Source organism: Lepidochelys kempii, chromosome 8 (genome assembly GCF_965140285.1).
Source record: "Lepidochelys kempii isolate rLepKem1 chromosome 8, rLepKem1.hap1, whole genome shotgun sequence".
NCBI classification, from domain to species: domain Eukaryota; kingdom Metazoa; phylum Chordata; order Testudines; family Cheloniidae; genus Lepidochelys; species Lepidochelys kempii.
Genome location: NC_136387.1, coordinates 29,786,884 through 29,799,687, shown reverse-complemented (window position 1 = coordinate 29,799,687; position 12,804 = coordinate 29,786,884). Strand labels below are relative to the sequence as shown.

At 45.2% G+C, this 12,804-nt stretch overlaps 1 protein-coding gene across 2 annotated transcripts in view; it reads left to right on the top strand.

The window, feature by feature from the left end:
• Positions 1–12,804, top strand: part of SLIT3 (slit guidance ligand 3) — an 801,478-nt gene that overhangs the window by 738,872 nt on the left and 49,802 nt on the right. For both annotated transcript variants that reach the window (XM_073355953.2, XM_073355954.1), the window contains one exon: positions 8,633–8,726. In XM_073355953.2, the coding sequence (XP_073212054.1) occupies positions 8,633–8,726 (94 nt within the window). The remainder of the gene's footprint in view (positions 1–8,632; positions 8,727–12,804) is intronic.

Below are 12,804 nucleotides of genomic sequence, written 5' to 3'. Positions count from 1 at the left end.
TGTGTCCTGTCTCTGACAGTGCCATTATCAGATGCTTCAGAGGATGGTGGAAGAAACTTCAAAATGGACACTTGTGGAATATCCTTCCAAAAGGCAGAATTTCTAAATAATGCCCATTAGTTAGTAATTCACTCTTGCCCTGATGCATGAGGATTTGTCCCTTACCAAATCTTTAGCCGAGCTAATGTAAATATGGTTGTTCTTATATATATATAAATATCTAACAGCATAATTGCCACCAATGCTGTAAAAGTCCCCCACTGAATGGCAGGGAAATAGACTTAGATGACTTAACAGCTTATGTGTGTACAACACTTATTGTGATCTCTCTCTCCAAAGTAATATGTTTTGTCTGTCTTTAAATTTCTGTGATTGATAGGGCTTGAATTCCTTTCTCACCTTAAGGATGTCCCAGGGCATCAGTACATTACAGCATCTTGTTCTAAAGTCAAATCTTCTCTGGTGCCGTAAACAAGAAGCAGTGTTCCTTTGGGAGATTGTGTGAGCTTTTTCCTTATCTTGTCAATGGAGAGAAGCAGAACACATTCTTTGCTCAAACACATGGGAATACTGCTGGAATCCCTGCTTTTCTCCCCACATATTATCGCATTGAGCTCTGATTTCACTGGTACCACAAAGGGCAGTGGTAGCTGCTTGGTTCTCAGTATTTCTGAAAATCAAGCCCCTTACTTGAGTACTTAAATATGAATTAGGAGTCAAACTTTCAGCTACTACTTTTCAAAATCTTGCCCAAATGTTTGAAGGTGAAAAAAAATTTCCCCCTAATATCAGAGTTTACCATAAGCAGTCTTAAATTATTTTCAAAGTAATTATTTTCCTGATAAAACTTATGAGTTCAAGATTCTCTGTTTGTCAAGCAAGGGTTGAGTCCAGAAATGAGGTTTAGAAATCAGCTACTGTGCATCCAGCCTTAAATTTTTGCAACAAAACCTCTCATTGAATTTTTAGTAAGTGGGTTTGGTGCACTTGCCTGGCAACTGAATGGACTGTCTCCATAAGGACTTTGGCTGCGACTTTCCTGTGTGCGTCATTTCAGTGAACAAACACAATGGATTGAGGCAAAATCTGGGGTTGGAAAATATTGGCTTTTACTTCTAAATGTTGAGCTTGGTAAACCCTGACCAGCAGGAAGAGTCTCATGTAAAAAAATAATCCAAGAAGTATGGATCTGGACTTTAAATCTCTTCAAAGTTCAGGGGTTGGGCTCAGCCCGTTATAAAGGTAAGGACCTATCAACCATGAGATTCATAGGCGCCAACTTCTCCTGGCACTGGTGGGTGCTCGCGCCACCGTGCCCTGCCCCTGCCCTGCCCCCATTCCAACCCCTTCCTCAAAGTCCCTACCCCAACTCCGCCCCCTCCCTGCCCCTATTGGATTCCTTCCCCAAGTTCAAATTTAACACCTCTCTCCTAAAATTGTGTGGAGTGTCATTTGCTATGAGGTGGGGGGCAGTTGCTCCACAAGACCTTGGTTTCCCTCCTCCCGCCCAGACTATTCATACCCTTGCCAGTCAACAGCACTGCGGTGTCTTCCCCCAGGCCAGTGGGAGCCAATCTGAGGCTGTCTGGGCCGGGGCTCCTAATCTCCTCATTGTTAGCACCAACCCTATATTCCACTGGTTGGATAGGAAGCAGCAGCAATGGCCAGTCCCTGCCCCAAGCCAGCCATCAGTGAGAGAGACACCTCGCTCCGAGGGACAGGATTGGCATTCCACTGCTCCAGCCCCCTCACGGATGGGACCAACTCGTTTATCCCCCACAAGCAGCCATTGCCTCAGTGGGAAGGTGGAAGTGGGGATACTGACACAACTTTGCTCCTCCCCTCTGATTTTTCTGCAATGATGCCCCTGTTTGTGGGTGTTTGGATCCGCAAAACTTACATGTTGTGAAATGCATTATTGGAGTGCCCAAAAGATAGATGGATCCAATGTTTTGGCTCAGGTCTGTTAAACTTCATCAAGCATCAGCATTACTCCTGATTGGCAATAATTTCTCTGCACAGCATGTTCTGGCACATTCTCAGTAACATCTACCACTGATGAAGCCAATCAGCTTTTGGGTGACAGTGGCCTTGATTGCTAAGGACTATTTGAAATTTCCACTTGGCATTGCCTTTTTTTTTTTTCAGCATAAAGGGGAAGGAGAAAGAGCAGGGGAATCCATGTCTCTGTGGAACATTAGTCACTACTGGGTATCCAATGAGTAACTTCTCAAGAGGACAGCTGTAGTGTGTAGTCAGCTCTTACCGGTGTGGCCAGAGGTAATGCCCCTATTTTGGCTCACTGAGTACAATTAAGAGGACTGTAACATACTACTTAACAATTCAAATATATGTCTCTTTCCTTTGCAAGCTGTAAAAGTTAGCCCAATACATAACAGCCAGCCTGTCTCCATCCATTTCTCCATCCTAAACCTATGTTTATAAGTTATATTGTTATATAAACAATAATATTAATCCCCTAAAATCAGGCAACACTGCCCATGAACACTTCCCTTTTTCCTATTTAATCTTGTGAAGTTCTTGACAGCATTGTTACCCTTAGCCTTGAGGTTCTGTAAAAGTTGTTTTCACATAAGACTGAGAATATTTTCCATGCCATGTTATTAATTATTTTGATTAATATTAGAAATGAGAGCAAAGGATTGCCTAAATTGACACTGCAGACAATAAAACTGAGGAACACATGGTACTTGGAGGCAAGTTACAATGTGGGTGTTACAATCATTTCAAAGTTGGGATTGGAAAAAAAAATGTTGACACACCCCACCTCCCTTTTTTTCCCATTAGGAAGGAACAATATAATTCAGATCACGGCTCTAAAAATCTAACATGGTATGAAATAAATAGCACATATGCCAATGTGGTCATTTAAATAATAAAATAATTAAATCAAACCAACTGCATGCAAAATGTTTCTGTCTCTGTTGCTGTTGTTTTGTTTTTGATCACGGAGCTGTATAAATATGCCAGCCTAGCAGCTCTTTGTAAGTGGTGAGAACTGTGAAAAGAGATTATTTTAGAATGACCAATGTCCCTCTTTAGGATTTCATTGAACCAAATAAAAAAGGAGGTGTCAAGGTTCCTTCCCCACTCTGAACTCTAGGGTACAGATGAGGGGACCTGCATGAAAAACCCCCTAAGCTTATTTTTACCAGCTTAGGTTAAAACTTCCCCAAGATACAAACTATTTTACCTTTTGTCCCTGGACCTTATTGCTGCCACCACCAAGCCTCTAACAAAATATAACCGGGAAAGAGCCCACTTGTAAACGCCTTTCCCCCAAAATCCCCCCAAGCCCTACACCCCCTGCATTTGGCTGACCAGCAGGGTGTGCTGAAAAGCCTGTCCATTCTTGCAGACTTTGGTGAAAGGAGAGAGGGTGTGGGATGTACAGTGTGGATTTTGTTTTGGTTGGGCGAGTAATGAAAATTTTGGTTTTATGTATGTATGGCAGGTGTTTTTACCTGTATGTACCTAGGGTGGAGTTGAGTAGGGGAAGTTAGTGTGGAGGATGATGTTGGTGGTTGGGAAAGTGTTGCATTTCTTAGGTCTTGTCTATACTGGTGGCAGTGTGTAAGGTACGTGTCGCTGCATGCTACAGTGAAAGGCAGGCTGCGTCTGCATTGTGGTGCGTAGCTACATGCCGCAGCGAAAGCCTCTGGAAGTGGGGAGGCAGCGGGGAGCTAAAAATAGCTGTGTAGATGTGGGAGGCACTGCTTGGGCATGTCGAGAACTGTGTAGGGTTCTGGCATGTTGACTCTTCTCATTTAAGCAGTGCCTCACCATATACACTGCTATTTATACATGTGCTGAGGGGCGGGGGGATACAGTGTATGTATTCTACATGCTGCTGTTAGTGTAGCCATAGCTTTAATGTGGTGGAATGCCCTCTGTATAAAACACTTTTGATAAAATTTTAAAAAGCTGTTTAATGCCTCTAGAGCCCAGCATAGCCTGTGTGCAAATAATTAACAAAATGACACAATATTTGGAAGTATCATTTTTCAGAGAAAAACTTGGAAGACCTTTTATTGCTACAATAACTAGGAGCCCAAAACCATGCACAGAAGTAAAAAGGGCCACATTTTCCCCTCAGAAACATGCAATCAGATGGCCACTGAATGTTACATATCCCTGTTTGAGGGCAGATTTTTACCCAAAATATTTAGTAACTGAAGGAAACATAAGAAACTTTGTATAGCTCTTGACTTGAGTATCACTGTTTAAAAAGTGTTTTCTTTCCCTACCATGCTGTCTGCCATTCAGTAAACATTGATGAAGCCCTTTCAATTATCAACAGGAATTTTGTTCCCCGAGATGAGGTTGTCTGGGTTCCATGACATTCCCAAGAGAAATCTGGAAATGTTGAAATCTGAAATGAAAGAGAGATGAGAAAAAATAAGTAACAGGAAGGAGCCTAAAACATTCCAAATTTTCTGTGAACAGTGATAAATTAGTTGGATGCTGTGTTTGGTACCAAGCCTGAAATCCTCCTAATTTTGATAGTGGTGCTTTCTGCATGACACAGTGAGTCATAATATTTGACAAGTGTATACATTTTGGGGGAATTTTTAATGGATTTCTATGCATTTGTCAATTTTCCAAGTTGGCTAAGATAACTACTTTAAGAAGAATTATGATTTCCTGGAATTGGAAGTTTACACCACTATTCTGACTTTTCTCAAAAGTCTGTTTTCCTTTATTTAAAAAAAAAAAGCTCCTATGGATATTGTAGCAAAGTTATAGCTTAAGGCATCTCTCTCCAATGTATTCTGTTAACAAAAAAAGGCTACCTTTCAAAAGGATACTTGAAGGCTTTAGAACATTGAGTTCCTGTCATGTCACCATCAAGTTAGAAATTCTCTGGGTTTCTTTTTTAAGGAATGCTTGTCATGTTTTATGCTCATAGAAATAAACAAAAAAGGCAAACTGAAGGAAGTTAGAAGCCAAGGTTGACCTGATGGGATATATCTAAGCAGGGATAAAAAACCCGTGGCTTCCCTGGGTCAGCTGACTCAGGCTCACAGGTCTTGGTCTCTGGGGCTAAAAAATTGCTGGGTAGACACTCAGGCTTGGGATGGAGCCCGAGCTCTGGGACCCTGCGAGGATGGAGGGTCCCAGATACAGGCACCAAGTTTTATTTTTCCCCAGGGGTGCTCAACCCTTGCTCCGCCTTGAGGCCCTGCCCCTTTCCACCCGTTCCTCTGAGATCCAGCCCTCACTCCACCTTCTCCTCACCCCGCTCTAACCCCTCCCCTGAGGCCCTGCCTGCCCACCGCTCGCTCCTCTCCGCCCTTCCCCAAGTGCCTCCTCCAGCCGCCAAACAGCTATGGCTGGTGGGTGCTGAGCACCCACTATTTTTGGAGCATCCATGGAGTCGGCACCTATAGTCCCAGAGCTCAGGCTCAGCCTGAGCCTGCATGACAAAATGGAAATTTTTAGCCCTGTAGCCCAAGCCCTGTGAGTTTGAGTCTGCTGATTTGGGCCAGCTGCAGCCATGCTTCAGGTCTTTTAGCCCCATGTAGACATACCCTGGTTGATGTCAATGTCTCTTCTAGCTGTCTGAATTAGGTTGCAGGTTCTTTTAGGTTTTTTGAAGATAAAAGTAAACTTCCAATTGTGCCATCTCAAAAATGTTACTGAACGTCTTCAGCAATAGTTTCAGTCATGCAGGTTGTTACTGAATGTGCCAACTTGCTTTGGATGAAGAATGAGGTGCAAGAACAAACATCAAAAACCCAAACCAAGCAGAATATATGCTTTGATTTCCCTGGTGTGCCCAATGATTCAAAGATGGAAAGTACTTCTTTTTCTTTGGCATATCACCCATTCCAAGCCAGATGCATTATTTGTATTTGTCCAAGTTATTTCAAGTTCAGTGCTATATAAGAGCTAGGTGCTGATTATCAAGCTGTCTAGAGTGGCTAACGACCAGGAGTGCCCACCTCAGGGCAGACTGTCTAGAAGAAGGGCTCAAATACCAAATGTGTGTGTTCTGTAATTATATTTCACCAACCAAGTAACAAGTGTGAACTCCTAAAGCACTGTAACAGTCTTACCATGGAGAGTCAGACTGTCCCCTTAGGCACTCTGGTCTATCTTGCCACCAAGGTAAGCTTGCCTTTATGACAGATGGTCCTTTACACCAAAAATCACAATATTCAGGTTACTCGCAGTCCCAAAGGATCAGTCACTTATCCCTGGTCAATTAATTGTATCTCAAATCTCAAACCAAAGACAAAGTTTGTAGCCAATCCTATAATGAACTAACTAAAGGTCTATGAACTAAGAAAAAGAAATAAGAGTTATATGGAAGGTTAAAGCAGGTAAATATACACACACAAATGCGATACAGTCTTAGGTTCCAAAAGGTAATAGCAGTTAACTATGAAATCCAAGCTCCATATGTCCTTTAGGGCTAACGCAAGCCAAGAAGCTTGAGGATCCCTTGCTTGTGCTTAGAAATATTGCCCTCTCTGAATTCCAGGCAGCATAGCAATAACAATTCCTCCTTGACAGGGATTTTTATTCCCTTCCGTTAGAGTTCAAAATGTGATGGGACGAGTTTTTGTGTTCATCCCCACTTCATAGGTGTGAGGAAAACAATCAGCAAATCTTTTGTCTACTGATGTTCCACATTGGCTTGTCTGGTGTCTATGGGCTATCTTTTCGGGGGGACAGGAGATGACACCTTTTGTGATGAACTAGTATTTCACACTTGGTAATGCTTTTCTCTTGACTGCATGGGTTACCAGTTTCATAGCAAACACTTTTATATTTGCAGAGCAAATTCTTAAATATTTCCTTAAACATAGAATACAGATATTATAAGTGAGATTAACGCTTGCAGCAATTTACAAGCATTTCATAAAGTCTAAACACTAAGTTCTTAGACACTTTACGTCTATTTTAACAAAGCTAATTCACAGGTGTGTCTGACTGGTTTCCAGCTATGCATTTGTCAGTGGTCAGTGAGGCCTATAGGCCTTAGCATAAGCTGGCACTTGGTCTGTCAGTGTCACAATAATAAGCTCTGAAAAATTATTGTTCCAGCGGCATTATGGAGTGGACGATGTGATGAGACTGCCTACAATGGCCTATCTGCAACTGGACGTGGCAAATATCTCCAGTGGCCAGAGATGGGACACTAGATAGGGAGGGCTCCGAGTTACTGGAACCATTAAAATGGTGCCCCAACCAATGCCACCTTTCCCCTAGTCATGCCTCCCCTACCATCAGCTGGGAGAGAGGACAGTGTTGGAGCAGCTACAGTAGATCTGAACCACATGAGGGGAGATTCCACTCAGAGACATTTTTCCAGGGACTGGGTATGCTGGGCTTTGGGCCACTTTGCACAGGTGGAACAGCACACAGTGGGCCAAAGCCGGGCCCAGGGTTGGAGCCACAGCCCAGAAAATATTGACAATATTGCAGGCTGTTGTGTTAGATTTTGTTGTTTAATAGCTGTTGTATCTAATTAAGTATTTTATACCACCCTGTACTTGGAAGGCTTTATCAGAGGATGTCCAGAGAACATTTGTCTGGCATCACTTTACTGTTTGGTTGTTATTTTCAGAGGATCTGTGTGCGCGTGCACATGAGCATATGTATGTATTGCGCATGCCTATATCCTTAAAATTGTGCAGATGCAGTCTTCCACTATTACTGCAAAAGGGGCTTTGGGACTGGATTTTGTTTGAGGGTTTCCATACTAAGGATAATTGACCTGCCCATTCCCTTGAAGAAGTTTGTTTCAAAGGCAAAGGTTTATGCTTAGTCTCTGGCAGTATCTCAAGTCCTGAGGTACTGAAGTGTAACCTAATAATTTAGAGCTCAGAAGAAGGATGGTGTTTAAATAACCTATCTGGTTTTGAACACTCTGGAGCTGTTCATTATTAAAAGTTACACAAATCCAGGGAAATGCACTGAATTCTACACACAGTACCTAGAACCAGCTGAGCAAGGCTTGCATATAAGAAACTTTTATAGAAAACATTATCTTGTAAGAGTACAATAGAGTTAGTGCTCTTCTTGTAAATAGTGGGGGTTGTATAATTATGTGCAGCCCTAAAGCTGTTTCCCATTACTGAAAAGCCATTTTTCTGAATGATGTCAGATCATCTCCTAGGACAGTAAAGGATCAACTATGACTAGAATATTACTTGGTGTGAAAAGTTTAAGGACTCTGTTAATGTGCATATTGCAACTTGGGGTCAGGAACTGACCCTACAGTCCTTACTCTGGCAAAACTCCAGCTGAAGTTGAGAGGGCTTGAGTGTAAGGTCTTTTGAATTGGGACTCTGAGGTTTGTATGAGATAATCATTGCACCCAGTGTAGCCCAGTTGCTAAGGAATAGCTAAATGTAACTAGAATTGAACTGTCCAGTATTGAGCGAGCCCACCCTTATTTAGTTTGTCCTGCCATCATAACAGGTACTGTCTTGGGGCTTCCTCTTGTACTGCTGGATCAACTCAGTTTAGTAAGACCTGTAGTCATAAGAGCTGGTGGGTTTATCATCCCTGGACAGCATGGTTAGAGCTATTTTAGCAAAGCCAATGAGCTGTATTGGTAGCAGATGTGTTACAGCCTTGTTAATTTTCTTTGCCACAGGTGAGCTCTGTGATGAGGTGATCAACCACTGTGTTCCTGAGCTAAATCCATGCAAACATGAGTCCAAATGTATCTCCCTTGACAAAGGATTCAGGTGAGTGTTTGTATATCCTTGTCTTCATGTGTTGGGCCAACTTCATCTACTGACTACAGTGCAGTCACGCTTGTGATGACTTTGACCTAATGAGCCAAACTGAAAAGTAGTATGTGTGAGGTGGTGTACTTTAACTTATATTTTCTTCCAGCTCCTCAGAATTTAAGTTATTTTATTCCAAGAATAATTAGTGCTCTTCCAAAGCAGAGTAACTATTCTCAAATAAAATAAAGTGAAGGACAGCAGTCACCCTTTCAAAAAACCTGCCAGTTGCCCTAGATTCCTCAGGGGACACAGGTTCTCTAAGTATTCCCTGTAGTAAATACAGTGAACATGGCAAATACTGAGGTAATTGGCAAGGTTTTAAGGTGGAAACTCTGCATGCAAGTTGACATCAACATCACTTTTGCTATTCTCACATAGCAGGAGTCTTTTGTTCTCCCTTCTCCAAGGAGAGCAGGATTCACCACACTGAATGGCCTCTACGGGAAGCATAGCACAGATTTCAACACATGATGATTAATTCTGGCAATTAATCATGTACTAATTGTAAGGCTGCTGTTGTGATTGAAAAAGCGATCACACTCTGTAGTGTAGCTAACAAAAATGACAGCTAAAATTGGCCATACCATATATTTTATTAATATCATGCTATTTAGGCACAGCCCTGACTAGATGGCAGAAATGAACAGAACATAAACAGATAAGTACCTATTTTCAACAAAGACTAAATATTCCTTTTCCCCTCCCTCACCTCCAAAATTTAGGAAAAACTATGGCTAACCCCTGAAAACTGGATGCCTGGATTAGATTTGCACTCCTTTCAATTTTAGGAACAGTAAGTCTTGTCTTTGGAATGTCGTTCCAGATGGATACGTACTGTATTTAGGAATGGGGAAATTGGAAAGGTCATCTGACTGCAGAGTGTGGTGAACTATTCATGCAGTCAGTGCACGCGAGTGTTTCCAGTACAGAAAATACATAGATTCATGCATTCATAGATTCTGTGTGTCCTTGGTATTGGAAATGCTAGTGTGCACTGATAGCATGCATAGTTCATCACACGCTTCAGACATATGACCTTCTTTCCAATGTACGTTTCCAGCGCAGAGGATACATGACAGTTTGCCCATGTTCAAAAAGCCCTCCCTTGCTTGAATGGATAAACGTTGTCCAGCCAAACAACAAACAGTTTAGGAAACTGAAAATAAGTCTTCTCATTAGTAGAATGAGTTAGTATCATGTCGATAGGCAAAAGGATCTGTCTGACTCTCCCCAGAGACATGCAACTCCTATAACAAGGGTCAATTCAAGCATTAAAAAAGTCCCATTGTCATTCTCCTCTGGCACTCAGTCAATTTTTTAAAAATCACATTTAAATCAAGAGGGGAAGGATGGTCTTTAGTGGTGAGCTGGAGCCGGTTCGCACCGGTTCCCTAGAAACGGTTGTTAAATTTAGAAGCCCTTTTAGAACCGGTTGTTCCACAAGGGACAACCGGTTCTAAAAGGACTTCTAAATGTAACCGGCCAAAAGTGGCGCCTTAGGCGCCAACTCCACAGGTGCTCCAGCCCTGGAGCACCCAAGGGGAAAATTTGGTGGGAGCAGAGCACCCATCGGCAGCTCCCCGCCCCACCCCCGGCCCCAGCTCACCTCTGCTCCACCTTCGCCTCCTCCCCTGAACGCGCCGCCCTGCTCTGCTTCTCCGTCCCCCCAGGCTTCCCGTGAATCAGCTGTTCGCGCGGGAAGTCGAGGCAGGCTGAGAAGCGAACAGCGGCCTCCCGCTCAGTCCCAGGGAGGCGGAGGTGAGCTCGGGCCGGGGGGGCCACGAGGAGCGCCGCTCGCGCTGCAGCAGGTAACCCAGGGGGGAGGGGAGGGGGACCGCGCAGGGGAACCGCTCCGCGCCCCAGCTCACCTCCACCACCCTCAGCCTGAGCGGGAAGCCATGGCCTGCTTCTCAGTCCTCCCCGGCTTCCCTCCAAACAGCTGATTCGCGGGAAGCAGGGGCAGGCGCAGAGAAGCAGAGCAGGGCGGTGCGTTCAGGGGAGGAGGCGGAGCGGAGGGTGAGGTGAGCTGGGGCCGGGCATGGGGCGGAGAGCTGCCGGGGGGTGCTCTGCACCCACCAATTTTCCCCATGGGTGCTCCAGCCCCGGAGCACCCAGGGAGTCGGCACCTAAGGTGCCACTTTTGATGTGATCAGTGGGGGAGCAGCCATTTCCCCTGCTCCCCCCCTAGCTACGCTCCCCCACCCCTAGGAGCCAGTGGGACCTGCTGGATGCTTCCTGGGAGCTGCCCCAGGTAAGCACCGCCAGGACTCCCCACCTCGCCCTCCGGCAGGTGCCTCTGGCTCTTAGGGGTGGGGTGGGCACCCACTACAGTGGCCCATGAGACCCTTCTGCCCAGTTCTGGGGGCAGTCAGGGGAAAGGGAAGGGGGTGGATAGGGCAGGGGTCCTGGGGGGGGCATCCAGGAATGCGGGGGAGTTGGATGGAGCAGGAGTCCCGGGGGGCGGGGGTGGGCAACGACCCCCTCGTGGGGTGAGGAGGGAACCGGTTGTTAAGATTTTGGCAGCTCATCACTGATGGTCTTGTGTGTCTAAAGCACAAGGCTGGGAATCAGGGGATCTGGATTCTGTTCCCAAGACATCCTGAGGAACCTTGGGCAAGTAACTTCCTCTCTCTGCACCTCCTTTGCATAATGGGAGTGATACTGACCTACATCCCAGAGGTAAAGTAAAGCTTAATGTTTATAAAACATTTGGAGAACCCTGGATGGAAGGTGCTTGAGATCTGCCTAGTACTAATATTCATCATTGGCAAAGATGGGCTTCCAGAAGAAGGTTGCAAGAGTGAGAGCTTCTACTTACAGTGGCACCTTAGAGACTAACCAATTTATTTGAGCATGAGCTTTCGTGAGCTACAGCTCACTTCATCAGATGTTTACCGTGGAAACTGCAGCAGACTTTATATACACACAGAAATCATGAAACAATACCTCCTCCCACCCCACTGTCCTGCTGGTAATAGCTTATCTAAAGTGATCAACAGGTGGGCCATTTCCAGCACAAATCCAGGTTTTCTCACCCTCCACCCCCCCACACAAATTCACTCTCCTGCTGAATTTGGCACCAGCAGGAGAGTGAATTTGTGTGGGGGGGTGGAGGGTGAGAAAACCTGGATTTGTGCTGGAAATGGCCCACCTGTTGATCACTTTAGATAAGCTATTACCAGCAGGACAGTGGGGTGGGAGGAGGTATTGTTTCATGATTTCTGTGTGTATATAAAGTCTGCTGCAGTTTCCACGGTAAACATCTGATGAAGTGAGCTGTAGCTCACGAAAGCTCATGCTCAAATAAATTGGTTAGTCTCTAAGGTGCCACAAGTACTCCTTTTCTTTTTGCGAATACAGACTAACACGGCTGTTCCTCTGAAACCTCTACTTACAGTGCTACTCCTGAGGGAATTCTGTGCCAAAAAATTCAAAATTCTGTGCACAATATTTTAAAATTCTGCAACATTTTATTTGTCACATAAATGTGGAAGCTCCGGCATGGCATTGGGGAGCACAGGCCACTGTCTGAACAGAGGTGGGAGATCACTGTGCAGCTCTGCACGCCCACTCCCCCTCCACCCCCGGGACACTGACTCAGCAGTGAGGCTGCACCCAACCCTGACACAGGGCAAGGACCAGGCCTGCCCCAGAAACATCCCAGGGCCCTGCACCTCTGTGTGGGCAGGCAGATTCAGCAAGGCAGGATCCAAGTGTGGAGGGGCTTAGCGAGCGGGGATCCAGGTGTTGGTTGAGAGGATTCTGCATGGGGAAATCTGGGTGTGGGAGACTCAGTGGGGGATCTGGGTGCAGGGGGTATCTGGATGCACAGGGGCTTGTTGTCGGGTTCTGGGTGCAACGTTAATGGGACTATGCAGAGGGGTCCAGGTGAAGGTGGTTGGGGCTCGGCGGGGGGCCTGACTATGTGGGAGATAGAGCTTGGCAGGGGGATCTGGGTGTGGGGGGCTCAGTGGGGGATCCAGATGCTGGGGAAATGGGGCTGAGTGGGTTGAGGATCCAGATGCTGGGGGAG